Genomic DNA, 27,208 nt, shown 5'->3' with positions numbered 1-27,208 from the left:
ATCACATCACTAGGAGAATGATGTGATGGACAAGACCCAATCCTAAGCATAGCACAAGATCGTGTAGTTCGTTTGCTAAAGCTTTTCTAATATCAAGTATCAGTTCCTTAGACCATGAGATTGTGTAACTCCCGGATACTGTAGGAGTGCTTTGGGTGTATAAAACGTCACAACGTAACTGGGTGACTATAAAGGTGCACTACAGGTATCTCCGAAAGTGTTTGTTGGGTTGGCACGAATCGAGACTAGGATTTTTCACTCCGTATGACGGAGAGGTATCTCTGGGCCCACTCGGTAATGCATCATCATAATGAGCTCAATGTGACTAATTGGTTAGTCACGGGATCATGCATTATGTAACGAGTAAAGTGACTTGCCAGTAACGAGATTGAACGAGGTATTGGGATACCGACGATCGAATCTAGGGCAAGTAACGTACCGATTGACAAAGGGAATTGTTTACGGGATTACTCGAATCCTCGACATCATGGTTCATCCGATGAGATCATCGTGGAACATGTGGGAGCCAACATGGGTATCCAGATCCCGCTGTTGGTTATTGGCCGGAGAGCTGTCTCGGTCATGTCTGCGTGATTCCCGAACCCGTAGGGTCTACACACTTAAGGTTCGATGACGCTAGGGTTATTAGGAAGACTTGTATGTGATTACCGAATGTTGTTCGGAGTCCCGGATGAGATCCTGGACGTCACGAGGAGTTCTGGAATGATCCGGAGGTGAAGATTTATATATGGGAAGTTGTCATCCGGTCACCGGAAATGTTCGGGGGCATATCGGTATTGTACCGGGGCCACCGGAGGGGTTTCGGGGGTCCACCAGGAGGGGCCACCTCTCCCGGAGGGCCTCATGGGCTCCAGAGGGAAGGGAACCAGCCCTAGAAGGGCTGGGCGCCACCCCCCTTGGGCCCATGCGCCTAGGGTTGGGGGGGAAACCCTAAAGGGGGCGCCCCCCTTGCTTGGGGGGCAAGCCCCCTCCCCTTAGCCGCCGCCCCCCCTCTAGATCTCATCTAGAGGGGGCCGGCCCCCTTCGTCCTTCTCCTATAAATAGAGGGGCGAGGGGAGGGCTGCAGCACCACATCCAAGGCGCAACCCCTCCCCTCCCCAATACCTCTCCTCCTCCGCAAGAGCTTGGCGAAGCCCTGCCGGAGTACTGCCACTCCATCACCACCACGCTGTCGTGCTGCTGTTGGAGCCCCTCTTCCTCAACCTCTCCCTCCTCCTTGCTGGATCAAGGCGCGGGAGACGTCACTGGGCTGCACGTGTGTTGAACGCGGAGGTGCCGTTGTTCGGCGCTAAGATCGGAATCCACCGCGATCTGAATCGCTTCGAGTACGACTCCCTCATCTGCGTTCTTGTAACGCTTCCGTCTCACGGTCTTCAAGGGTATGAAGATGCACTCCCCTCTCTCTCGTTGCTAGTTGCTCCATAGATTGATCTTGGTGATGCGTAGAAATTTTTTATTTTCTGCAACGATCCCTAATAGATACCCCCATATCCAGGACGCCAACACAATCCAACCTCTATGACCTCACCAACTAAATAAAAGAGAAGTGTACCATCATATAGAGCATCTGCCTCTCCTCCTCCTCGATATCGGGGGTTAGGTAGGGTGCTCGGGCATATAGGATAAACCTTTAAACGGTTTATCTCCATATGTTTGAACACCCCGGCCGGCAAACCCACATCAACATCATTCTTTACGTAGTGACTCCAATGTTCTTTAAGGTAAAAGAAATACGAGAATCCAAAAATGAAAGAAAATATTTTGTTGTGGAAGTACCTGAGTTGGGTGTCCAAGTGGATGCATCATGTAGATAAACATAATTTTATTGTCAAGGGAGCTGGTAAATACATAAATTGCAAGCAAATATGAAACAATCACATATGCCTCAAATCCTTGTTAACGACAGAGTAATGACGGAGTACTTGGTCTTCTCCTTGTCCAGGTGCACCTCGACGTAGTATGCAAATTTTTTGAAGAGCTCATCGAGGACGGATTCGCCGAAATGGCTTGCAAATAGGGGCTCCATCACTGCCCTCAAGCTCTTGGAGGAATTTATGCCACTTTGGGCACTGTTGCGCACATCATTGCCTTGCGAATCGTCGTAAGGATCCCAGTTGGTCTCGAACAGCTTGATATGATTCATGCGAAACTGCTGGCTTTGTTCGACGATTGCTTTGACTTCTTCCATTGATGGGCCGTACAAAGGTAGATTAAAGGAGTCGAGCTTTTCCTTCTCCACGAGGCCCTGTAATTACCAGTATGCTTTAGCAACAGTTTAGAGTCTTGAAATATAAATGCCACAAATATACTATATCCTCGCGTACCTCGTCAACAAGTGATTGCACAGACTGTGAAAGTAGCCCGAGTAGACGGCAGAGACCTCCGCTGTAGGCATCGCCATGTTTCCTCCCTAGAAATGTGAGCATCATCTGTCCGCCTGCAACTAGTTCTTCATGTCGCAGCCGGAGGAACAACAACATGTCCTTCTCAAACTGCACTTGGTACATTTTTACCACCGATGGTGGGGTAGTCATCCCAATGTAGATGTTTCCTTTGTTGAGATATGGTCTTTTCTTGCCCTCTAATCCATGGGGAAGCTGTGTATAACATATAGCATTTTTTTATAGAGGTTCTTATGTAAATTGACATTATTTTCAGTAGTCAAGTTGGCTTCATCAATTGACCAACTTTTGCGTATTAAGTAGAGAGATGTGAATGATTAAAGTATAAAAATTGCAAGCAGTTTTTTCTTTTCTGGCAGCAAAATGTGCAAATGAGTGTGTTTGTTAGTAGTGGCATGTACCCGAGAGCGCCAATGCAGGCAATACGACGAGTGAAAGAGATGAACACTGCTGCGAGGCAGAAGCCTCGTGTAGTAGGAGCTCGGCAACCCGGCGATGAAGAAAGCAGGTATCTCCTCTCCCTTGCGACGACCCATACCAATCGAGTTCTTGAACCGTTGAACCGATCGGAAGACGCGGTTGAAGTCATTTCCTGGTAAATCGTTGAGAAAGAACTGGAGCTCGGCGGGACGGCCACCGAGCTTCTCAAGATGGTGGCTGACCGCTTCGATCACATTGGAGACGAAGAGGAGCGTGTTCTCGCCTGAAGAGCAGCCCAGGTCAACAATGGTCATTGTTGGATGGAGGAGAGCCGCGTACGCTCGTGTCACGGCCTCCTGGAGAGCTGGCTTGGTCTCAGCCAAGGCATTTTCCTAAGATAAACGGCGGAAAGGGAAATCTTTATGAACAATTGCAGCTGAATCCAGCAATCAAATTAGGATTGCAAGGGAAGATACTACTTCTTCCATTTCTTTTAGTCTGCATATAAAGTTCGGTAAAAGTCAAGCATTGTAAAATTTGACTAACTTTATATAAAAATATTATCATTCATGATATGAAATCAATATTATCAGATGCACCATGAAACGTATTTTCATACTATATAATTTTAGTATTATAGATGTTCACCTTTTTTATATAAATTTGATCAAACTTTGTGTAGTTTTACTTTGACCAAATTTTATACGTGGAGTAAAAAGAAATGAAAAGAGCACGTGAGAAGATATATACAGTATGAAACCTGAAGCCTTGAGTTCTTGGCGTAGCTGTTCTCGTCTTCTCCTTCGGCCATATGGAAGTCATGCTCCATCCTCATGGCTGCCAGCCACTAAGCAGCAAGCCTGGCCTCTAGGTGTTGTAGAGGAGGAGATGGAGTAGGAGTGGTTGCAATTCATTGTTCATACGTGTACGCTCACGAACCTGGCCGCGCGGTCGTTTCCTGACCAGAGGCTTATTCCATATACGGTAAATGCTCGTCCACCCACGTACTACTCCCTCCGTCTAAAAATGCTTGTCGAAGAAATCGGTAAAAATGGATGTATCTATGACTAAATTACGTCTAGATACATTTATTTTATTGACAAGTATTTCCGGACAAAAGGAGTACTAATTAAGAATAGGCTGCCTCTCCCCTTTCCCCTCATGTTTTGTGTGATTGCAACTTGAGCGTTGTTTGGATGATAGCCGTGGACAGAACGGATGAAAGTGACCTCTCCATTCTTCATGCTAAATAACCTCTGAGAGCACCTGATTAGTGACCGGACAGAAGATAGAATGAAAAAAGTGAACCAACTTAATGAAATCCAGAGGTTTTTTTAGAATATGATGGAATCCAGAGGTTCCAAGTGGCGGCCTTAAAAATCAAAAATCAGGGAGACCTGAATAAAAAAATGGTGCACTTCAAGCTAGACTGTCGACTGGGCATTGCATATCAGCTATCTGTTGGCATTATCACAAGCAAGCAAGCAAGCACACGCGTAAAAATAGACTTCCATTTTCTTTTCTCTCGGTATATATATTCGAAAGGATTAATATTAATAAGGCACTCCTTAAAATTTAGAGAAGAATTATGTAAACGAACATCCATCATTAGTGCTTCTATGCACCACTTCTTCCGGTTGTCATGTCTCATGTCAAGATCTTTTCTTATGTATAGCACACGTGCACATGGGACAACTCATAATGCAATACCACAATTACTTATGCAATTTGATTGAGCTTTCCGAGAAGATTGCCAACAAGAAAAAAAACCAAGGTATAGAAAAAATAATTAATCATATTTTCAGTTGTTGGTCATGGAATTGCTCACGACGAGTGGTGGCATGTACCCGAGAGCGCCAATGCAGGCAATACGACGAGTGAAAGAGATGAACACTGTTGTGAGGCAGAAGCCTCGTGTAGTAGGAGCTCGGCAACCCGGCGATGAAGAAAGCAGGTATCTCCTCTCCCTTGTGACCACCCATACCAATCGAGTTCTTGAACCGTTGAACCGATCGGAAGACGCGGTTGAAGTCATTGCTTGGTAAATCGTTGAGAACGAACTGGAGCTCGGCGGTATGGCCACCGAGCTTCTGAAGATGGTGGCTGACCGGTTCGATCACATTGGAGACGAAGAGGAGCGTGTTCTCGCCTGAAGAGCAGCCCAGGTCAACAATGGTCATTGTTGGATGGAGGAGGGCCGCGCACGCTCGTGTCACGGCCTCCTGGAGAGCTGGCTTGGTCTCAACCAAGCACTAGTAGAAAAGAGGGCAATGGTCCAGGCCAGGTCAGCCCATTAGTCCCGGTTCAACCCAGAACCGGGACCAATGGGGGCATTGGACCCGGTTCGTGAGCCCCGGGGGCCGGCCGGGCCACGTGGGCCATTGGTCCCGGTTCGTCTAGACCTTTTGGTCCCGGTTGGTTGGACGAACCGGGACCAATGCGCCTCGCTCCTGGCCCACCATCATTGGTCCCAGTTGGTGGGACGAACCGGGACCAAAGTCTGCCCTTTAGTTCCGGTTCAAGTCACCAACTGGGACTAAAGGGTTGGCCCTCGTTGCGGTCAGAGTTTAGTCCCACCTCGCCAACCGAAGGGGAATCAGACCGGTTTATAAGCCCCTCCGTCTCTCCCTTTGTTGAGCTCCTCTCAAAATGAAAATAGATGCCCTTATACAGGAAATTTAATCTAAATTCATATGAATTTCTCTAAAATTAGTAGAAATTCATTATGAATTTAGGTTGAATTTTCTCTATAAGCGCATCTATACTCATTTCTGAGCAGTTTTTTATATAGTTTTTTTTCTTTTCCGCTATATTTATTTTTTTATTTTTATTTCTGAGTTGTAATAAGTCATTAAAAATAAGCATCTATACTCATTTTTTAGTTAAGTTAATCACAACTATTGTTTTTCTATTTATTTTTGAGTAGTTTTTTATATAGTTTTTTTTTCTTTTCTGCTATATTTATTTTTTTCTATTTTTTCTGAATTGTAATAAGTCATTAAAAATAAGCATCTATGCTCATTTTTTAAGTAAAGTTACAAGCATGGAGATGATGGCATGCGCAAGGGGAACAAGAACAGAGTTATAAGTGATGATTTCAGGTCTTTGAAGCCACCATAACGAGTGCATGAAGCCTTGGACGAAATATACAAGATGTCACTTCATAAATTTCGTCTAGAGGCTATTATAGGTGTTGCGTCACCTTTTTATTGGGCCAGGCCCATGTAATTTCGAAATACATAAGTATAGGCTATTTTTAGAGTCCGTATGTGTGGGGAAACAAGAGATAGGGTTGATTTCGGACCCCTCCACCAAGGGCCACGAAATTCCCCCTCTCTTCCTCCATATATACAGCCCTTAGGGCACCGTTTAGACTTTGGGTTTTGTTTAGATTAAAGTTCGCCATAGCTGCAACTTCGCGTACTGCGTTTGTGTTCAGCGACCAGACAAAGGCGTCACAGAACCCCACCTTGATCAATAAAGCTTTCATCTTATATTCGCAATATCCAGATTGCAATCTTAGTTTCTTGCTTGTTCTTCGTTTGCTTGCAGGAAACAGACCCTCGTGGTCAGGTTGATCGTGCTCCGGCGTGGTCAATAACCTCTCGGAGTTGGTTTAGCGATTGCTAAGGCGCGACGTCCTCGCACGTTCATAGTCGGATCGTCAAAGTCGACTTCCACCAAAGCGATATCCATCATCTCATCGAAAGACGGGACACCTTTGCCTCTATCAAGTGGTATCAGATTTCCAGGTTGCTCGGCGAGACTTTACAGTTTTTCGTAGTTTAGATCGAGTCTGTTCTTCATACCTACAGTCCACGAAAAAGCCACAAAAAAATTAGGGTTAGTTCATCATATCCGAATCAATCTGAGCCTTTGCATAATCTTTTTAGGGTTTTGCTTTGTTGAATTTGCGGTTGCATCATCGTGTCTAGTTGCTGGTCTTAGAGTCTAGTCTTTTAGAGTTTCGAGTTCTGGTCATAAGTTGTCACGCCGTCGCCGCACCATCATCATCGCCCCTGCGATCTACCACCACCGCTTATCCGCCACCGCTTCGAATCCGTATCCATATACCACCACCGCTGTCATATACCACCACCGCTGCCATCTACCACCATATATCCACCACCAACCCGAGTTCTTGTCATATTAGGTTTGTTTTCGAGATCCATCTAGATTCCGATTCGTGTTTCCTTGCCGGAGTAGGTTTCGAAAAAAAAAGAGTCCGGAAACCACCCTCCGTTTAGGCCCAAAATTTTTCGAAAACGCATTTTTCGAAAAAAAATCTGGCTATCCTATTTTTAGGTGTTTTTGAGTGTTTTGAGACAGGTGCCATTATAGAAAGTTTTTTTTGACCCGTTTCCAGTTTTTGGGTCCGGGCAGTCGAAAAAAAAATTGGTCGAAAAAATTTCGTGCCCATCCTGTCAGTTTGACCTAGGAAGAGTTTTGAGACACTCGCCATTATAGTGATTTTTCGCAAAAAAAAACATTGCAAAAAAAACAGCGCAAAAAAATGAGCGAAAAAAAATCCAGAGTGTGCTTTTCCCTTGTTTACGTGTCGCGCCGTGATTTTGTTGGTGTTCTAGGCTCGCGTCTCTAGCACAGTCTAGCCTAGGACTAGCACAGTACCGTCGTTGAGCGTTTATTCAACTTTGTATCTCTGAATTGATTATTGCTGACCCTTTTTGCTACCATATTATAAGCCTTCCCAGCTCCACATACATCTACGTCGTGCGTTTGACTCTCCCTGGTAATCGCTCTATCCAAGCTTTGAGAGTTTTTGACTACAACGGTTGCCGATCACCGCCTGCTGCTGGGTAAGAACTGGTAAGAATTTGAGATTTGCTTGACGGATTTGTGACACCCACCACCACCTCTTGTTAGTAGTCTATAGGATCATATTCTTGTGTGTTTCTATTGCTGCTAACCATGCCAGGATCACAAGCCGACGAGACTGACTGGGAGAACATGACGAATAAGGATTTGCATGATAAATTTCAGCAAATGATGAGTGGACAGGTGCAAGATGTGCTAAACAGATTTGAAGAGGCCATGGAGAAGATAGATGGCATGGAGAAGACGTTCGAAACAAAGCTCAATAACAAGTTTAATGAATTGCTCGTGCGTCTTCCACCACCACCACCCGCTGCACCTAACGCACCTCTCCAACAACAACAACAACGACTACCTCCACATCGCGAAACAGACCTCCGCCGAGCGAGCCGTGTTCCTCTTGCGTTTGGCCAAATTGTTGGTGCTGCTGTTGATACTTCTGTGGCTCCTGCTGCTGATGCGGAGGAGGATGATTATGTGGGAGATTACGAGGATGAGGTTGCTCAAAATCAGAACTACGTGCAACCACCTGCACCACAACCACCAGGTCGTCCACATGCAAATAATCACAATGGTAGGGCTTTCCCTCAGGTACGAGATCATGACCATCTTCCTAAACTGAAATTGAATATTCCACCTTTCGAGGGTAGATATGTTCCTGATATATATCTTACTTGGGAGTTAGAAACTGAACAACGATTTACATGTTTACAATATCCCGAGGAGAGACGGGTTGCCGCTGCTGTTTGTGCTTTCACTAGTTTTGCATGTGTATGGTGGTCTGAACATTGTAGATTATATCCTATTCCAACTACTTGGGCTGCTTTCAAAACTGCTATGCGTACTCGTTGGGTTCCACCATATTATCAACGTGAATTGCTTCAAAAATTACAGCGCTTAAGACAAGGGAAAAATTCTGTAGAAGAATATTATCAGGAATTACAAACTGGCATGATTAGATGTGGTATTGTTGAGGAGAATGAAGCTATGCTTGCACATTTTCTGGGTGGATTAAATAGAGAGATTCAGACCATTCTAGACTATAAGGAGTATACTAATATCACTCGTTTATTCCATCTTGCTTGTAAAGCTGAACGTGAAGTGCAGGATCGACAAGCATTGACGTGAACTAACTTTTCTGCAGACCGACCTTCATCATGGACACTGCGTGCATCTTCTACTTCAACTGCACCAGCACCTCAATCAGGTGCCTCCTCCAGTCGTGATACAAGAAAACAGGCACAACCACCATTATCTGCCAAGAGCGCACCTGCTGGGCCTGCACAGAGTTCTTCTTCTTCCATGGCATCAACAGGGCACACAAGTGATATTATTTGTCGTCGTTGTAAGGGAGGAGGTCATTATGCGAGAGAATGCAAATCTCCGCGTGTGATGATTGCTACCGAGGATGGTGGATATGAGTCCGCTAGTGACTATGATGAGGAGACTTTGGCTCTTATTACACGTGAAGAACATGGTGGAGATGATTCTGATCATGAGACGCAATACATGGCTCCTGAAGACGCTGACAAGTATGAATGTTTAGTTGCTCAACGGTGTTTTGAGTGTGCAGGTCACACAAGCTGAGCAAAATCAGAGGCACAATTTGTTCCATACCAAGGGAGTTGTGAAAGAACGTTTTGTGCGCGTCATCATAGATGGAGGGAGCTGCAACAACTTGGCTAGCATGGAGATGGTGGAGAAGCTTTCTCTCACCACAAGACCACATCCACATCCTTACTACATCCAATGGTTCAATAACAGCGGTAAGGTTAAGGTAACACGTACTGTTCGTGTGCATTTTAGTATCTCTACATATGCTGATTATGTTGATTGTGATGTGGTACCTATGCAAGCATGTTCCTTATTACTTGGTAGACCATGGCAATTTGATAAAAAAATTGTACACCATGATAGAAACAATCAGTATACTCTTGTTCATAAGGATAAAAATATTACTTTGCTTCCTATGACTCCTGATTCTATTTTGAAAGATGATATTAATAGAGCTAATAAAGCAAAACAGGAGAAGAATAAGAGTGAAAATCAGATTGTGGCAAAAGAATTTGAGCAACAAATGAAGCCTAATCATAAACCATCTAGTGTTGCTTCTGAAATTAAATTGAAAAGTGCATGTTTATTTGCCACCAAATCTAATATTGATGAGCTAGATTTCAGCAAATCTGTTTGCTATGCTTTTGTGTGCAAAGAGGCATTATTTTCATTCGAGGACGTGCCTTCCTCTTTGCCTCCTGCTATCACTAACATTTTGCAGGAGTTCGCTGACGTCTTTCCACAAGACGTGCCACCGGGATTACCACCTATTCGAGGGATTGAGCATCAGATTGACTTAATTCCCGGTGCTTCACTGCCAAACCGTGCGCCATACCGTACCAATCCATAGGAGACGAAGGAGATTATGCGTCAAGTACAAGAGCTTCTCGACAAAGGTTATATACGCGAATCCCTTAGTCCTTGTGCTGTTCTTATTATTCTAGTGCCGAAAAAGGATGGTACATCACGTATGTGTGTTGATTGTAGAGGCATTAATAATATTACTATTCGTTGTCGTCATCCTATTCCTAGGCTAGATGATATGCTTGACGAATTGAGTGGCTCTACAATATTCTCCAAAGTTGATTTGCGTAGTGGATACCATCAAATTCGTATGAAATTGGGGGATGAATGGAAAACAGCATTTAAAACTAAGTTTGGATTATATGAGTGGTTAGTCATGCCTTTTGGGTTAACTAATGCGCCTAGTACTTTCATGAGACTAATGAACGAAGTTTTACGTGCTTTCATTGGACGATTTGTGGTAGTCTATTTTGATGATATACTGATTTATAGCAGATCTTTGGAAGAACATTTGGAACATTTACGTGCTGTTTTTATTGCTCTACGTGATGCACGTTTGTTTGGTAACCTTGGGAAGTGCACCTTTTGCACCGACCGAGTATCTTTTCTTGGCTATGTTGTTACTCCATAGGGAATTGAAGTTGATAAAGCCAAGATTGAAGCTATTGAGAGTTGGCCGCAGCCCAAAACGGTCACACAAGTGAGGAGTTTTCTTGGCCTCGCAGGATTCTATAGGCGTTTTGTGAGAGATTTCAGCACCATTGCTGCACCTCTCAATGAGCTTACAAAGAAAGATGTACCTTTTCTTTGGGGTACTGCACAGGAAGAAGCCTTCTCGGTATTGAAAGATAAGTTGACACATGCTCCTTTACTCCAACTTCCTGATTTTAATAAGACTTTTGAGCTTGAATGTGATGCTAGTGGAATTGGATTAGGAGGTGTGTTATTACAAGATGGCAAACCTGTTGCATACTTTTCTGAAAAATTGAGTGGGCCTAGTCTGAATTATTCTACTTATGATAAAGAATTATATGCTCTTGTTCGGACTTTAGAAACATGGCAACATTATTTATGGCCCAAAGAATTTGTTATACATTATGATCATGAATCTTTGAAACATACTAAAAGTCAAGCTAAACTGAATCGTAGACATGCTAAATGGGTTGAATTCATTGAGACTTTCCCTTATGTCATTAAACACAAGAAGGGAAAAGAAAATGTTATTGCTGATGCATTGTCTCGTCGCTATACTATGCTTTCACAACTTGACTTCAAAATATTTGGTTTGGAGACCATCAAAGATCAATATGTGCATGATGCTGATTTTAAAGATGTAATACAGAATTGTAAAGAAGGAAGAATGTGGAACAAGTTTGTCGTTAACGATGGATTTGTGTTTCGTGCTAACAAGCTATGCATTCCAGCTAGCTCCGTTCGTCTTTTGTTGTTGCAGGAGGCGCATGGAGGAGGATTAATGGGACACTTTGGCGTGAAGAAGACGGAGGACGTACTTGCTACACATTTCTTTTGGCCAAAGATGAGACGGGATGTTGAGCGTTTTATTGTTCGATGCACTACATGTCAAAAAGCTAAGTCACGACTCAATCCTCATGGTTTATATATGCCTTTGCCTGTACCTAGTGTTCCTTGGGAGGATATATCTATGGACTTTGTTTTAGGTTTACCTCGAACAAAGAAGGGGAGGGATAGCATATTTGTTGTCGTGGATAGATTCTCGAAAATGGCACACTTTATACCATGTCATAAAAGCGATGATGCTGTTAATGTTGCTGATTTGTTCTTTCGTGAAATTATTCGCTTGCATGGTGTGCCAAATACTATTGTTTCAGATCGTGATACTAAATTTCTTAGCCACTTTTGGAGATGTTTATGGGCTAAGTTGGGGCCTAAACTGCTTTTTAGTACTACTTGTCACCCCCAAACTGATGGACAAACTGAAGTAGTCAATAGAACGTTGTCTACTATGCTTAGGGCTGTTTTGAAGAATAATAAGAAAATGTGGGAGGAATGCTTGCCTCATATTGAATTTGCTTATAATCGTTCATTGCATTCTACTACTAAGATGTGCCCTTTTGAAGTTGTGTATGGTTTCCTACCTCGTGCACCTATTGATTTGTTGCCTCTTCCATCTTCGGAGAAGGTTAATTTTGATGCTAAACAACGTGCTGAATTGATTTTAAAAATGCATGAGTTAACTAAGGAAAGCATTGAGCGTATGAATGCTAAATATAAACTTGCTGGAGATAAGGGTAGAAAACATGTTGTGTTTGCACCTGGAGATCTTGTTTGGTTACATTTGCGTAAGGATAGATTTCCTGATTTGCGCAAATCAAAGCTAATGCCACGTGCTGATGGTCCCTTTAAGGTGTTAGAGAAAATAAATGATAATGCATATAAACTTGAGCTGCCTGCAGATTTTGGGGTTAGTCTCACTTTTAACATTGCAGATTTGAAGCCTTATTTGCGTGAGGAAGATGACTTTCCGTCAAGGACGACTTCATTTCAAGAAGGGGAGGATGATGAGGACATCAATACCATTGTTACACCCACAGGCCCTGCCGCTATACATACTGGACCAATTACTAGAGCTCGCGCACGCCAACTAAATTACCAGGTACTTTCGTTTCTTGGTAATGATTCTAATGTTCATGAGAATATGATGCTGCCTAAATTGGATACATTTGTTTTGCTTACAAATGAAGGGCCTAGCTTGGAGAAGGATGAACATTGGAGCAAGAACAAGCATGGAGATGATGGCATGCGCAAGGGGAACAAGAACGGAGTTACAAGTGATGATTTCAGGACTTTGAAGCCACCATAATGGGTGCATGAAGCCTTGGACGAAATATACAAGATGCCACTTCATAAATTTCGTCCCGAGGCTATTTTAGGTGCTGCGTCACCTTATTATTGGGCCAGGCCCATGTAATTTCGAAATACATAAGTATAGGCTATTTTTAGAGTCCGTATGTGTGGGGAAACAAGAGATAGGGTTGATTTCGGACCCCTCCACCAAGGGCCACGAAATTCCCCCCTCTTCCTCCATATATACAGCCCTTAGGGCATCGTTTAGACTTTGGGATTTGTTTAGTTAAAAGTTAGCCATTGCAACTTCGTGTACTTCGTTTGTGTCCAACGACCAGACCAAGACCGCTTACGGATCCCCACCATTATCAATACCTCATAAATATTTGCAATATTCAGATTGCTTTATCATATTCTTGCTCGTTCTTCGATTGCTTGCAGGAATAGACCTTCGTGGTCAGGCTGACCGTGCTTCCGGCATCGTCAGTAACCTCAGGAGATTGGTTTAGCGATTGCTAAGGCGCAACGTCGTGCACGTTTGTAGTCGGATCGTCAAAGTCGTCTCCACCAAATCGATAGTTATCATCTCATCGAAAGATCGGGACACCCCGCCTCTATCATCATTAAACACAAGAAGGGAAAAGAAAATGTTATTGCTGATGCTTTGTCTCGTCGCTATACTATGCTTTCACAACTTGACTTCAAAATATTTGGTTTGGAGACCATCAAAGATCAATATGTGCATGATGCTGATTTTAAAGATGTAATGCATAATTGTAAAGAAGGAAGAATGTGGAACAAGTTTGTTGTTAACGATGGATTTGTGTTTCGTGCTAACAAGCTATGCATTCCAGCTAGCTCCGTTCGTCTTTTGTTGTTGCAGGAGGCGCATGGAGGAGGATTAATGGGACACTTTGGCGTGAAGAAGACGGAGGACGTACTTGCTACACATTTCTTTTGGCCAAAGATGAGACGGGATGTTGAGCGTTTTATTGCTCGCTGCACTACATGTCAAAAAGCCAAGTCACGCCTCAATCCTCATGGTTTATATATGCCTTTGCCTGTACCTAGTGTTCCTTGGGAGGATATATCTATGGACTTTGTTTTAGGTTTACCTCGAACAAAGAAGGGGAGGGATAGCATATTTGTTGTCGTGGATAGATTCTCGAAAATGGCACACTTTATACCATGTCATAAAAGCGATGATGCTGTTAATGTTGCTGATTTGTTCTTTCGTGAAATTATTCGCTTGCATGGTGTGCCAAATACTATTGTTTCAGATCGTGATACTAAATTTCTTAGCCACTTTTGGAGATGTTTATGGGCTAAGTTGGGGACTAAACTGCTTTTTAGTACTACTTGTCACCCCCAAACTGATGGCCAAACTGAAGTAGTCAATAGAACATTGTCTACTATGCTTAGGGTTGTTTTGAAGAGTAATAAGAAAATGTGGGAGGAATGCTTGCCTCATATTGAATTTGCTTATAATCGCTCATTGCATTCTACTACTAAGATGTGCCGTTTTGAAGTTGTGTAAGGTTTCCTACCTCGTGCACCTATTGATTTGTTGCCTCTTCCATCTTCGGAGAAGGTTAATTTTGATGCTAAACAACGTGCTAAATTGATTTTAAAAATGCATGATTTAACTAAGGAAAACATTGAGCGTATGAATGCTAAATATAAACTTGCTGGAGATAAGGGTAGAAAACATGTTGTGTTTGCACCTGGAGATCTTGTTTGGTTACATTTGCGTAAGGATAGATTTCCTGATTTGCGCAAATCAAAGCTCATGCCACAGGCTGATGGTCCCTTTAAGGTGTTAGAGAAAATAAATGATAATGCATATAAACTTGAGCTGCCTGCAGATTTTGGGGTTAGTCCCACTTTTAACATTGCAGATTTGAAGCCTTATTTGGGTGAGGAAGATGAGCTTCCGTCGAGGACGACTTCATTTCAAGAAGGGGAGGATGATGAGGACATCAATACCATTGTTACACCCACAGCCCCTGCTGCTATACATACTGGACCAATTACTAGAGCTCGCGCACGCCAACTAAATTACCAGGTACTTTCGTTTCTTGGTAATGATTCTAATGTTCATGAGAATATGATGCTGCCTAAATTGGATGCATTTGTTTTGCTTACAAATGAAGGGCCTAGCTTGGAGAAGGATGAACATTGGAGCAAGAACAAGCATGGAGATGATGGCATGCGCAAGGGGAACAAGAACAGAGTTACAAGTGATGATTTCAGGTCTTTGAAGCCACCATAACGAGTGCATGAATCCTTGGACGAAATATACAAGATGTCACTTCATAAATTTCGTCCAGAGGCTATTATAGGTGCTGCGTCACCTTTTTATTAGGCCAGACCCATGTAATTTCGAAATACATAAATATAGGCTATTTTTAGAGTCCGTATGTGTGGGGAAACAAGAGATAGGGTTGATTTCGGACCCCTCCACCAAGGGCCACGAAATTCCCCCTCTCTTCCTCCATATATACAGCCCTTAGGGCACCGTTTAGACTTTGGGTTTTGTTTAGATTAAAGTTCGCCATAGCTGCAACTTCGCATACTTCGTTTGTGTTCAATGACCAGACAAAGGCGTCACAGAACCCCACCTTGATCAATAAAGCTTTCATCTTATATTCGCAATATCCAGATTGCAATCTTAGTTTCTTGCTTGTTCTTCGTCTGCTCGCAGGAAACAGACCCTCGTGGTCAGGTTGATCGTGCTCCGGCGTGGTCAATAACCTCTCGGAGTTGGTTTAGCGATTGCTAAGGCGCGACGTCCTCGCATGTTCGTAGTCGGATCGTCAAAGTCGACTTCTACCAAAGCGATATCCATCATCTCATCGAAAGACGGGACACCTTTGCCTCTATCAGCATTGAGCCTCTTCTTCATTGTCTCTGCACTCAGGGCTTATAAACAGCTGCGAGTGCCTCTCGCTGGGCGAGGTGGGACTAAAAAAACAGCTGCAGAAAGAATCCACTAAAAAAGAGTTGCAGAAAATAAAAAATTAGACGGGTCCATTGGTACCGGTTGGTGGAGCCAACCGGTACGAATACCCCTTGTCGGTGTCAAAACCGGCGGATCTCGGGTAGGGGGTCCCGAACTGTGTGTCTAGGCGGATGGTAACAGGAGACGAGGGACACGATGTTTTACCCAGGTTCGGGCCCTCTTGATGGAGGTAAAACCCTACGTCCTGCTTGATTAATATTGATGATGTGTGTTACAAGAGTGGATCTACCACGAGATCAAGGAGGCTAAACCCTAGAAGCTAGCCTATGGTATGATTGTTGTTCGTCCTATGGACTAAAGCCATCCGGTTTATATAGACACCGGAGAGGGCTAGGGTTACACAGAGTCGGTTACAATGGTAGGAGATCTACATATCCGTATCGCCAAGCTTGCCTTCCACGCCAAGGAAAGTCCCATCCGGACACGGAACGAAGTCTTCAATCTTGTATCTTCATAGTCTTGGAGTTCGGCCCATGATGATAGTTCAGCTATCCGGACACCCCCTAGTCCAGGACTCCCTCAGTAGCCCCTGAACCAGGCTTCAATGATGACGAGTTCGGCGCGCATATTGTCTTCGGCATTGCAAGGCGAGTTCCTCCTCCGAATAATTTATAGAAGATTGTGAACACCAGGATAGTGTCCGGCTCTGCAAAAATAAATACCACGTACCACCGTATGGAGAATAATATTACACCAGTTCAATCTGCTGACGCGTTTTGTGGCGTGACATCACACCACTAGCAAGCCTTTACTTGAATTGTTCTTATTGTACCACCTCAGCGCGTTTAGCGAAGCGGTTTTCTTGGCACGTCCTGTCGAAGCAGAGATCGTGTTCCCCTTATTCCGGGATTCCCATCAATACGGACGTGGGTAACCCAACCGCGCCATTGATTGCGGCGCTTGGGAGATAAGCGAGTTTTACCAGGCCGGTGGGGACACATGTTTTTGTCCGCCCATATAAGGGGATAAAGATCCAACCCTTTTACCTGCGCCTTCTTCCTCCTTGGCTTATCCATCTCCGCGAACTCAAGCTCCAGCGCCCAAGTCCGCACTTCTCACCTCAACCTTCTCCAACTATGTCCGGAGCGGGAGGCAAGTGGATGGCCTCCTCCATCACGGAGGGGCAGATCCAGAAGCTGCGCGACGCCGGATATTTGTCCAGCAACATCGCGCACCGGCTCCCCGACGAGGGAGAGCTCATCCCCACCCCCAGCCCCCATGAGAGGGTAGTATTTCTTCCCCATTTCCTCCGCGGACTGGGCTTCCCACTTCATCCCTTCGTCCGGGGGCTCATGTTCTACTACGGAGGTGGTACGTCACCGTGTCAGCGAGGAGGATGAGCACGTCCGTCGCTACATGGTTGCATTGGAGGGTAGGTTCTCCAGGGATCTCACTGGAGCTATGATCCTGTGATGGTTCCTTATCTTCGGGTGTCCACCGCCCGCGTCGATACCCGTCGAGCGCTACGGTTCTAGTTGTGTTAGTGATGCTATATTAGTGATAATATTCGATGATATACGGACACCAAGAGATGATGTACTTTTGCTTATAATTATTGAATGCATGCTAATTTGAATACTACTTTATTTTATGATTTGGTTTTGCTTATTTTATGATTTGGTTTTGCTTACTGAATGCTCATATTGGATAAGTTCTCCTTCATTCCCGTGTGCTAGACAATTTGATGTAATAATGCACTCGGGAATGAAAGGAGGAGCTACGTACATCACCGATAGTCAACCCGTGATTAATAATCTAGTTTAATATTTGAATTATGAACATAGGCCGGAAATGTCATACTCGGACGATGAAAACCGCCCGGGGGAGTGCGACTGGTGCCACGACGACCGAGGTATCTGCGACAGGTTCATTGAGCTGGATGAAGATCGTCGCTTCAGCATTAAGCTCGAGGAGACCTTCGATGTTCATACGGTACGCAACCGACGATAATAGTTTTTTTCGTAATTACTCATGACTTCAACTATTTTAATCATGACAATATTTTTCATTTTTTCCAATTCGACTAGCTTATCCCATGCTTTGCAAGACGCTATGTCTTGGAGAGGATGGGTTTTGAAGACCATGAAAGTTTCGAAACCAAAAAAATTATCCTAAGTACCCATCGTGGTGTGGATTTTCAAGTAAAGTTGTACAATGCTCAGAGTGTAACCCATTTTGGTTGCAAAAATTGGGAAGCACTTTGCAAGATGTATGGTTTTGATGAGGGTATGCTTGTTACCATGGATCTTGGTGATCCTACAATCGAACAAGAGAGACCTACGATTTTCGTCCTTGTGGATACACCTCCAATTCTTCCCCCATGTGAGCTTAACATAGTTATTAAGTAATTTATATTGTTTATTTCAAAATAGTTGACAACTTATTCTCCATTGACAGCTTATTTTCATTCTTCAAAGAATGTGCGGAAGATGGTAGACAGAACCTACTACACCGAAGGCTCCGAACTAACTTATCAGGAGAAAAATCATTTGGTCGCATTTTATACTGATCTTGAGAATTACAATGTCTACAATCGAACTCCTCAACATTATGGTCAATACGTGCCACTAGTGCACGTGTTGAACTATGGTAACTACCATGGAGATACCCTGGTAAGATTTTTTACTATTACGACATCCGTGCATCTTTTTGCACACTTCTAAAACTAGTACATCATATCATTGCTAACTACGAAGTTATTACTATGTTTTTCAACAGATAATCCCGAATAATTGTGTGCCTCATCTGATGTATACACACGGTAGCCTTCATGTTTTAAACATACAACCAGGTCTTCCTACGAATCTGAACTGTCCATACCGGGTTTCTAAAAGAAGTGGAGACATGACAATCAAAGAATGGAAAAAATGTATGGACAGTCGTAAGGAGCTTCTTGGAAGCAACATTCAGCGAAGGGCAAAAATTAGAGACAGGATGATCGCCATTCTTCATAATGGAGAGTCGGGGTCTATATTGTTTTATGCTATTTTACCTTAAGGGTGTTTAGGTCCTACCTGATACTGATGATCATGTGTTAAGAATAATTATGTAGGGTTGGGTTCGATGACTATGAGGATGATGATCGTATGATTTATTATTAATAACGAGTAGAAGTTGTATGATGATGCATGATTAGTAGGACGAGTACTTGTTATTATATATGCTGATGTATGCGAGCATGCATGAGTTATTATATCAGCGGGTAAAATGAACATATATAGCAGTAGCGTTGGTAAACCAAGGACGAAGATATAAGAGAGGACACTTCTCTCTATTAGCTAGCTAATATAACAACCTAAAAATAACCCCCAAAACCCCTAAAGCAACCACTTTCCAAAAAAAAAACATGAACTTTTGGTCCCGGTTGGTGCCACCAACCGGGACCAAAGGCCCCCTGACTAGGCTCGGCGCACAGAGCCACGTGGAGGCACATTAGTCCCGGTTCTTGTTTGAACCGGGACTAATGGGTGAAGGTATTAATAACGGCCCGTTCATGAATCGGGACTAAAGGCCCTCACGAATCGGGACTATTAGGTGTTTGTCTACTAGTGAAGGCATCTTCCTAAGGAAAACGGAAAGGGAAATCTCTATGAACAATTGCAGCTGAATCCAGCAATCAAATTAGGACTGCAGCGGCAGATACTAGTACGTGAGAAGATATACAGTATGAGACCTGAAGCCTTGAGTTCTTGCCGTAGCTGTTCTCGTCTTCTCCTTCGGCCATATGGAAGTCATGCTCCATCCTCATGGCTGCCACTAAGCAGTAAGCCTGGCCGCTGCTTTGCTCCCGATCAGAGGACAGTTGAATATATAGAGGAGGAGCAGGAGTGGTTGCAATTCGAGCATTAATATTGTTTGCATGCATGCGTGTACGGTCACGAACCTGGCCGCGCGGTCGGTTTTCGGACCAGAGGCTTAGTCCATATACGGTAAGTGCTCGTCCACCCATGTACTAATTAATTCCGTTTTGGGTAGGCTGCCTCTCCCCTTTTCCCTCATGTTGTGTGTGATTGCAACTTGAGCGTTGTTTGCATATTAGCCGCGGACAGAACGGATGAAAGCGATGCTAGATCACCGCGTTGCGCTCATGGCGCATGCGATGGCCGGGTTGCGCCCCATGGCGCATGTGAGAGCATCTACAACCGGATATTTTTAATTCTCCTCGAACGTCCGCGGAAGCGCCTAGTTAGTGACCGGACAAGAGAGTGGAATCAAAACCCTCATATCATTTCTATACGTCCGGGCTATCCGTAAACTCTCAATATTTAGCATAAATGTAGAGAGGATATAAGGGCTCGTGGACGCGCTTCGTCAGTCCGCCACGGAGGACGTGGCCCACCCGGACCACCTTTTTCTTTTTGTTTATTCTTTATTTTCTTTCTTTCTCTTTTCTTCACCAATCACATGCAAGTGACCGGACATATGAGAGAGAAAATAAGAAGTGTGGATGTATGAACGAATAAATAGATGCTCAAGACAAACACGTCCAGTGACTGACTGGGTGTGTTCGCGGGCGTTTAGGGGTAAGATTTGTTAAGTCCGACAATAGATGCTCTGACTAGGCCATCTCTTTAACTAGAACGCAACATCATGTCCTAAATCTGTCTTGCTGACAGTGGAATTGGTTTTTTCTAGGCTGGCAGTGGAATTGGTTTTTTCTAGGCTGGCAGTGGAATTGGTTATACACATTCAATGCTAATCCGGTTCAGTGGTCCTTCTCATTTCTCAGCTCAATATCATTTAGGATTTCATGGCGTGGCCCAATTAGTGAATCTGATTGTGTTGCAACAGGAGCGCCTTGGGGCGAATTGCCGCCAAAATGCGCATTGGCCCATGACTCACAAAGCTCCCACTCGCTCGCTTCTTTGCTGCTGGCTCATCTGGAAAAAAACGGCTACCTGTTTTTTGTTAGTTTTGAAAAAGTTGTGAAAAAACACGATTTTAAAAATGTTCATGGATTTTAAAAATTGTTCATGAATTATAAAACACATTCACAATTTCAAAAATCTTCACGCATTTTGGAAATGTTCTTGAAATAAAACATATTGGCATTTTTCTAAAACATGGCTTTGAAAATGGTCACAATTTTAAAAATGTTCATGAATTTTAGAAATGTTCATGAGTTTAAAAAAACATTCGCAAATTTGAAATATGTTTACTAATTTCAAATATGTTCAGAAACTTTATAAAATGTTCATACATTAAAAACATATAAAAGGAGAAAGAAAATATTGAAGATGGAAATACAAAAACGAAAGAAGGAAAAAGTAAACCGAACAAGAAAAAATAATAAAACTGAAAAGAAACCTAATAACCTTTTTTTACGAATCAATAACCTGGGAGAGAAAACACATAAATGAAAAGAAGAAGAAAATGGTCAAAACCTTCTCAAAACCGGGTGGAACCTTCCCCAAACCGGGAAACAACACCACAAGGGCCGAGAGGTGTGCATACATGGGCCGGCCCATTACCTAAACAACACTGCAATGAGTGTGTGTTTTGTATGATTTACTAAGTATCCCAAACATTGTGAAGTTTGAGTAATAAAGCGTTGGGATTCCTAAAAAAACTAAGTAGTAAGTGTCGCTAAAAAAAGACTAAGTAGTAAGTTTCGCTCAAAAAAAACCTAAGTAGTTAGTATGTCCCACACCTAAAAAACTAAGTATGTCCCAAAACGAACGGGAAATAGGATTTTTCATGTTGTGCTAACATCGATAATATTCTCAACTCTCCTCTTGCAGTTCACTAAAAAGACTGTTCTTTGAAGTCATGGTATCCTTAACTGTTATGGGTGAAAGAATGACACTTATAAAGTTATGTACTATCGCTTTGCTAAAATACGAGTTAATATGTGAAAATCATGCATCAAATACACTAAAATAATAGATTGAAAACCAATAGTATCCTTAAATGCAAATGGAGTCTACTTGAACAAAATCAACACCAACGAGATAAAATGTACAAGGAAAATGTGTACGGCACGAACAAGTCTATCACATGACATCATCTCATGTTACTGCTGCTACATAAATTGTATTGTGTGGCCTTGTTTTACAAGAGGGAACAATATTGATGCAACAATTACAATTCCCGGTGGATGAGATAACAACAAAGGGGGTCATTGTTGGGGAACGTAGTAATTTCAAAAAAATTCCTACGTACACGCAAGATCATGGTGATGGCATAGCAACGAGAGGGGAGAGTGTTGTCCACGTACCCTCGTAGACCGTAAGCGGAAGCCTTATGACAACGCGGTTGATGTAGTCGTACGTCTTCACGATCCGACCGATCCAAGTACCGAACGTACGGCACCTCCGAGTTCAGCACACGTTCAGCTCGATGACGATCCCCGGGCTCCGATCCAGCAAAGCTTCGGGGATGAGTTCCGTCAGCACGACGGCGTGGTGACGATGATGATGCTCTACCGGCGCAGGGCTTCGCCTAAACTCCACGACGATATGACCGAGGTGGAATATGGTGGAGAGGGGCACCGCACACGGCTAAGGAACGATCCGTAGATCAACTTGTGTTTCGTGCCTTGAGGTGCCCCCCTGCCCCGTATATAAAGGAGCAAGGGGGAGGGGTTCGGCCGGCCAGGAGGAGGCGCGCCAAGGGGAGTCCTACTCCCACCAGGAGTAGGACTCCCTCCTTCCTTGTTGGAGTAGGAGAAGGGGGAAAGAGGGGGAGAGGAGGAAGGAAAGAGGGGCTGCACCCCTTGTCCAATTCGGACCAGAGGGGGGCTGCGCGCCTCCTTCCTTTCGGCCTCTCTCCTCAATTCCTGTATGGCCCAATAAGGCCCATATACTCCCCGGCGAATTCCCGTAACTCTCCGGTACTCCGAAAAATACCCGAATCACTCGGAACCTTTCCGAACTCCGAATATAGTCGTCCAATATATCGATCTTTACGTCTCGACCATTTCGAGACTCCTCGTCATGTCCCCGATCTCATCCGGGACTCCGAACTCTTTCGGTACATCAAAACTCATAAACTCATAATATAAATGTCATCGAAACCTTAAGCGTGCGCACTGCACCATGACCAAAATTTAGGGGTCACCAGATCTGCCGGGAAAACTAGCTACCGGAGGCAGACTATCTGCCGGGAATGAGTTTTGCCGGCATCTACAAACTGCCCTTGAAAGTCCCGTCGGGAAAAAGAATTCCCGGCAGTTAGTACAAACCCCGGCATATTCTCTGCCCTTAATGTCCGCACCTTTGCCGGCAGTTAGAACTATTCCCGGCATACAACATTTTCCCGGCAGACTGACAATTCAGGGCAGATTGAAGAGTTTCCCGGCAGTCTGACTGCCATTATTTGTGTCCCCTGGGAACACACAAATCTCCTATATGTATACATGTATTTCAAAAGCTATCATCTATCTTCACTCCATTTTGTGCCACCTATATATAACACAACACATGCGTACAGTAATTAAGATTGCATCACTTAAGAGATAATGTGTGTGTGTGTGTGTGTATATAAGCAATCCATCATCCATACATAGGTTCACAAGTCTCCATCATCCATACATAGGTTCACAAGTCTCCATCATCCATACATAGGTTCATAAGTCCAGTATTGCAGGACAGCCAAAAGCACAAAGATCAATCACGCATGCCTGGATGCACAAATGGGCATACAAGTCTAGTTACAGGACAGCCAAAAGCACAACCATCCATCAGGTCTACATGCACACATAAGTACATTTGTAGGTTCACAAGTGAAGGTTTTACATTATGGACAAAACCGAAACCAGCAGAATACTCTTTTAGCTCACCAAACACACCTCTAGAACCTTGTGGATGCAAATTACTGGTGACCTGTTAAAAAAAAGGAAATGACCAAATAGATCAGCTCAGATGAACACATGTTCCAAACATAGAAGTTGCACGGGCTGAAAAAGAAAATCGACTCATCCAAATGAAAAAGATACTTGTGTGTCGACGTCGCCCTGTACTTTGCATTCCACAAGGCACAAACAGAATGTGTGCATGTAGTCATAGGAACAGATTATGCACTATACAACCTATCATTATAAATATTTATCAGTAGTGATCTTTTGGTGTATTAGTTTCTCCTGATTGCTGTGAAGTAAATAGAACATTAAAAAACTGCAAGTAATCACTAGCAATCCAGTGGCAATGCACAGCGTCCTCTGTTTTTTTTTGTACATGTTTGTTCCGTGTAGTGTGTATTAGTGCTAGATAGTGAGAATCAATAGTCATGAGAATGTATACCAACTGAACAGCCCTCTAATTAAATCTGCTGCTTGTTTCAGAAAAAATGTTGATCAAACAAAAAGAAAAAGAGTTTGCAGGCACTTAAATCATTTGCTGAAATGAATATAGGTTGCTCAAAATCAAAGAATGTTGGTTTACTGAATATGTACTTGTGTGGTCCCTTTATTAGTCCATGATGTGTTGTCCAAACTGTGCAAAGTTTTAGTAGTAGCTGCAGAACTGTTTAAGAAACAGAGTAGCTACATCCATGATGCATACAGGAAGGTCATGATGCATACAGGAAGGTCATGATGTAATTCCTTTATTAGTCCATGAGGCATACAGGAAGGTCATGATGTTGCTACATCCATAGTTTATAAGCATTTCTTGATTTCTTTTATTAATGGTTTAAGAAATTAGGCCGTAGCTCTGCTTTATAGATAAAGAAAACTAGCATCCACAAGATGTATCAACACACAAGGGCGACCATCACCTTTGTCTTGTTGTCTTGTTCATGCAAGACTTGGAATGAAGTCATTCAACCTCTCTATGACAAGCGTTACATTCCCTGTTCACAAATCTTTATATGTAGAAGCATCATCTCTTTATCCTCTGTTTGCCATTCTTTTCCTGAAAAGAAATATCATCTCAGAATTAGTACAAGTGTTATGCAATCTGAAATAGAAGAACAAAGAGGCACTCTGCAGGAATACTTAAATATAAAAGACATAATTAGCAATAGTGCGTCTTATGCACAGGGCATAGCCTGAAGTAGAGGAACATTACAAAATATTAAAAGAGGTATTTAAGCTACATATTTATCCTTCTTAACCTGACAAACAATTGTCCATCTACATCTTTTCTAATACGAGGTGCATCTTGAACATCAGGCTGGAGATTTACATTAGCATCTAAACCAAGGAACAGAATCACAGGTTCATCAACCTTCTCAAAGTTTTCATTTCTTTTCCAAGAATATCAAAAAGGATTCCTGGCTTCGAATGGACAACACTACATGAATCTTTGTCAATGGAATCTTGGACAGAATAAGCTTGAGTTGCTTGGGGAGTCAGAAATAATGGTTCATCAGACAACTTCTCACCAGAGTTAAATAAATGCTTAGAGTTCATATTTGTGATTCAAAATATATCAAATTTTACCCACTTGCCGTGTACACGGTTGTCAAACCAATCACACTCAAAAGAGCACAATATTTCCGTTGTGGTGATAGTCCAATTTCAGAATTTCCATTATCACGCCACAATATATTTTACTCCCTATGATACAACCGTGCAATGATAGAAACAAATTATGAGGTATTCAGAATGTAGTCAAACGATGCCACGCGATGGAAGTACCAAATTAAGTCTTCAACTAGGATCAAGAATCTCACAAAAACTGTGAAGTGTGGTACTTTTTCGATTATTTATGGCTGCAGCTTCCCTCAACTTGTGAACCTACACCTGAACATCAACACTAAAATGTTATTCCTGAAGACCTTGTCTACAAACATATATCTATCTATTGAATTAAAAATAGGTCCTACAAAATACAGAGATCATCTAGAATGAATTACTAACTGGAACAGATCTATAAGCTCCAAGAAAATGAACTGGCTATGCAAATTAGACTGCATGTTACATTTTGAGCCATACGTATGGAAAATATCATAAGCACACTGTTGAACAGATGATGCAATTCCGAATTTGCAAATAAGGATATAAAACTGTATGTTTCTCGACGCACATAATGCAATATCGGGTTCAGAAGCTAGTCATATAAAATTAACTAGTAAGCATGTCAAGAATTGAGGGGATCCTGCTCACCTCTGCCTTCCCCTTCTCCAGATCGAGGATGAGCAGCTCACCTCCTAGCCACAATGGCCCGTGTTCGCTTCATCTCCTCCACATCCTAGCCACCGCCCCGTGCTCGCTTCCCCTCCTCAACAACCAAGCCACCGCCCCATGCTCCTCCACCCAGCCTCGACCGTGCCGGCCGGATCTGGCACGGACGCGCGCGGCGGTAGCCAGATCGAGCAAGATGCGTTGGCTGGTGCCTGGATCCAGGCACGTGGCGGAGCCCCACGACCCTGTCCTCCCTCTTTGTATCTCAGTTTAAGGAATTACATCGCCGATGTCCTTGCAGCCAGCGCGCGGCTGCTACGTCAATGGGGTGGGGATGCGGCAGGCCGCGGCGGCGTGGATTCGGTTGGGGGTGTGGCGGGGAGATGGGGGATGGGGGGATACGGGTTCGGCGGCGTGGTGGTTGGGGAATGGAGCCGTGGCCCTTGGCCGGGCGGTGTGGATCTGGGGATGCGGAAGCGGCGGTGTTAACGGCGATGAGTGCGGCGGTTGGGTCGGCCTGTGCCCTGTGGTGGGGCGTGGGGAAAGAGCAATTTTAGGGCCGTGTGGCGCCTGGAGGCCGCTTCGCGTAACTTCTACTGCTTCGTGGTCCTGGCTCGCGCGTTTTTTCCTCAAAAGTTTTCAGTCCTCGTCAACCTGGTCACCGGCATTGTAGTTGCCCTCGTTTCGTTTCCAGGGCAGTTACCTTGACCCTAAACTTGCCGGCAGATACATTGCCATTCTTGCTATATCTTTCCCGGCAAATAATTTGACCTGCAAATGCTTGCCCGGCAGTTAAATCTTTACCGACAGTTAATTGACCTAAATTCTTTGCTTTTCCCGGCAGTTGATTGCCCTTAACTTTTTACCGTGGTGTAGTGGCAGACCCTACGGGTTCGATAACTATGTAGACATGACCTAGAACTATTCTTGGTCAATAACCAATAGCAGAACCTGGATGCCCATATTGGCTCCTACATATTCTACGAAGATCTTTATCGGTCAAACCGCATAACAACATACTTTGTTCCCTTTGTCATCGGTATGTTACTTGCCCGAGATTCGATCATCGGTATCTAATACCTAGTTCAATCTCGTTACTGGCAAGTCTCTTTACTCATTACGTAATGCATCATTCCGTAACTAACTCATTAGCTACATTGCTTGCAAGGCTTATAGTGATGTGCATTACCGAGAGGGCCCAGAGATACCTCTCCGACAATCGGAGTGACAAAACCTAATCTCGAAATACGCCAACCCAAC

The 27,208-nt window shown here is 43.6% G+C and overlaps 1 protein-coding gene and 1 long non-coding RNA gene across 3 annotated transcripts; both read right to left on the bottom strand.

Annotated features, from left to right (window-relative positions):
• Positions 1–1,802: 1,802 nt before the first annotated feature.
• On the bottom strand, positions 1,803–3,741 carry LOC119323090 (anthranilate O-methyltransferase 3-like). Of its 2 annotated transcripts, none has more exons than XM_037596665.1 (4): positions 3,604–3,741; positions 2,825–3,235; positions 2,346–2,618; positions 1,803–2,266 (listed from the first exon to the last, which is right to left on the bottom strand). In XM_037596665.1, exons 1-4 carry the CDS (start codon positions 3,676–3,678, stop codon positions 1,907–1,909), a joined length of 1,119 nt encoding a protein of 372 aa, XP_037452562.1. In that variant the 5' UTR covers positions 3,679–3,741; the 3' UTR covers positions 1,803–1,906. The 2 variants fall into 2 exon arrangements, with proteins under 2 accessions (XP_037452562.1, XP_037452563.1); XM_037596666.1 differs by having other exon boundaries at positions 3,594–3,726.
• A 19,623-nt stretch (positions 3,742–23,364) lies between these two features.
• On the bottom strand, positions 23,365–26,495 carry LOC119326094. Its single transcript, XR_005157811.1, has 4 exons — positions 25,931–26,495; positions 25,498–25,567; positions 24,598–24,734; positions 23,365–23,705 (listed from the first exon to the last, which is right to left on the bottom strand). It is a non-coding gene; the product is annotated as an uncharacterized LOC119326094 (long non-coding RNA).
• Positions 26,496–27,208: the final 713 nt, after the last annotated feature.

Source organism: Triticum dicoccoides, chromosome 6B (assembly GCF_002162155.2).
Source record: "Triticum dicoccoides isolate Atlit2015 ecotype Zavitan chromosome 6B, WEW_v2.0, whole genome shotgun sequence".
Lineage (NCBI taxonomy): Eukaryota > Viridiplantae > Streptophyta > Magnoliopsida > Poales > Poaceae > Triticum > Triticum dicoccoides.
This window is presented reverse-complemented; position numbering and strand designations above follow the sequence as displayed.

What these genes read in the sequence shown, in the direction of transcription:
- LOC119323090 (XM_037596665.1), bottom strand. Translation starts at nt 3,678, where the DNA reads ATGAGGATGGAGCATGACTTCCATATGGCCGAAGGAGAAGACGAGAAC. An exon ending in CCAAGAACTCAAGGCTTCAG is followed by an intron (nt 3,236 to 3,603) that starts GTTTCATACTGT and finishes CGTTTATCTTAG; the next exon opens with GAAAATGCCTTGGCTGAGAC. An exon ending in GCCTGCATTGGCGCTCTCGG is followed by an intron (nt 2,619 to 2,824) that starts GTACATGCCACT and finishes TGTTATACACAG; the next exon opens with CTTCCCCATGGATTAGAGGG.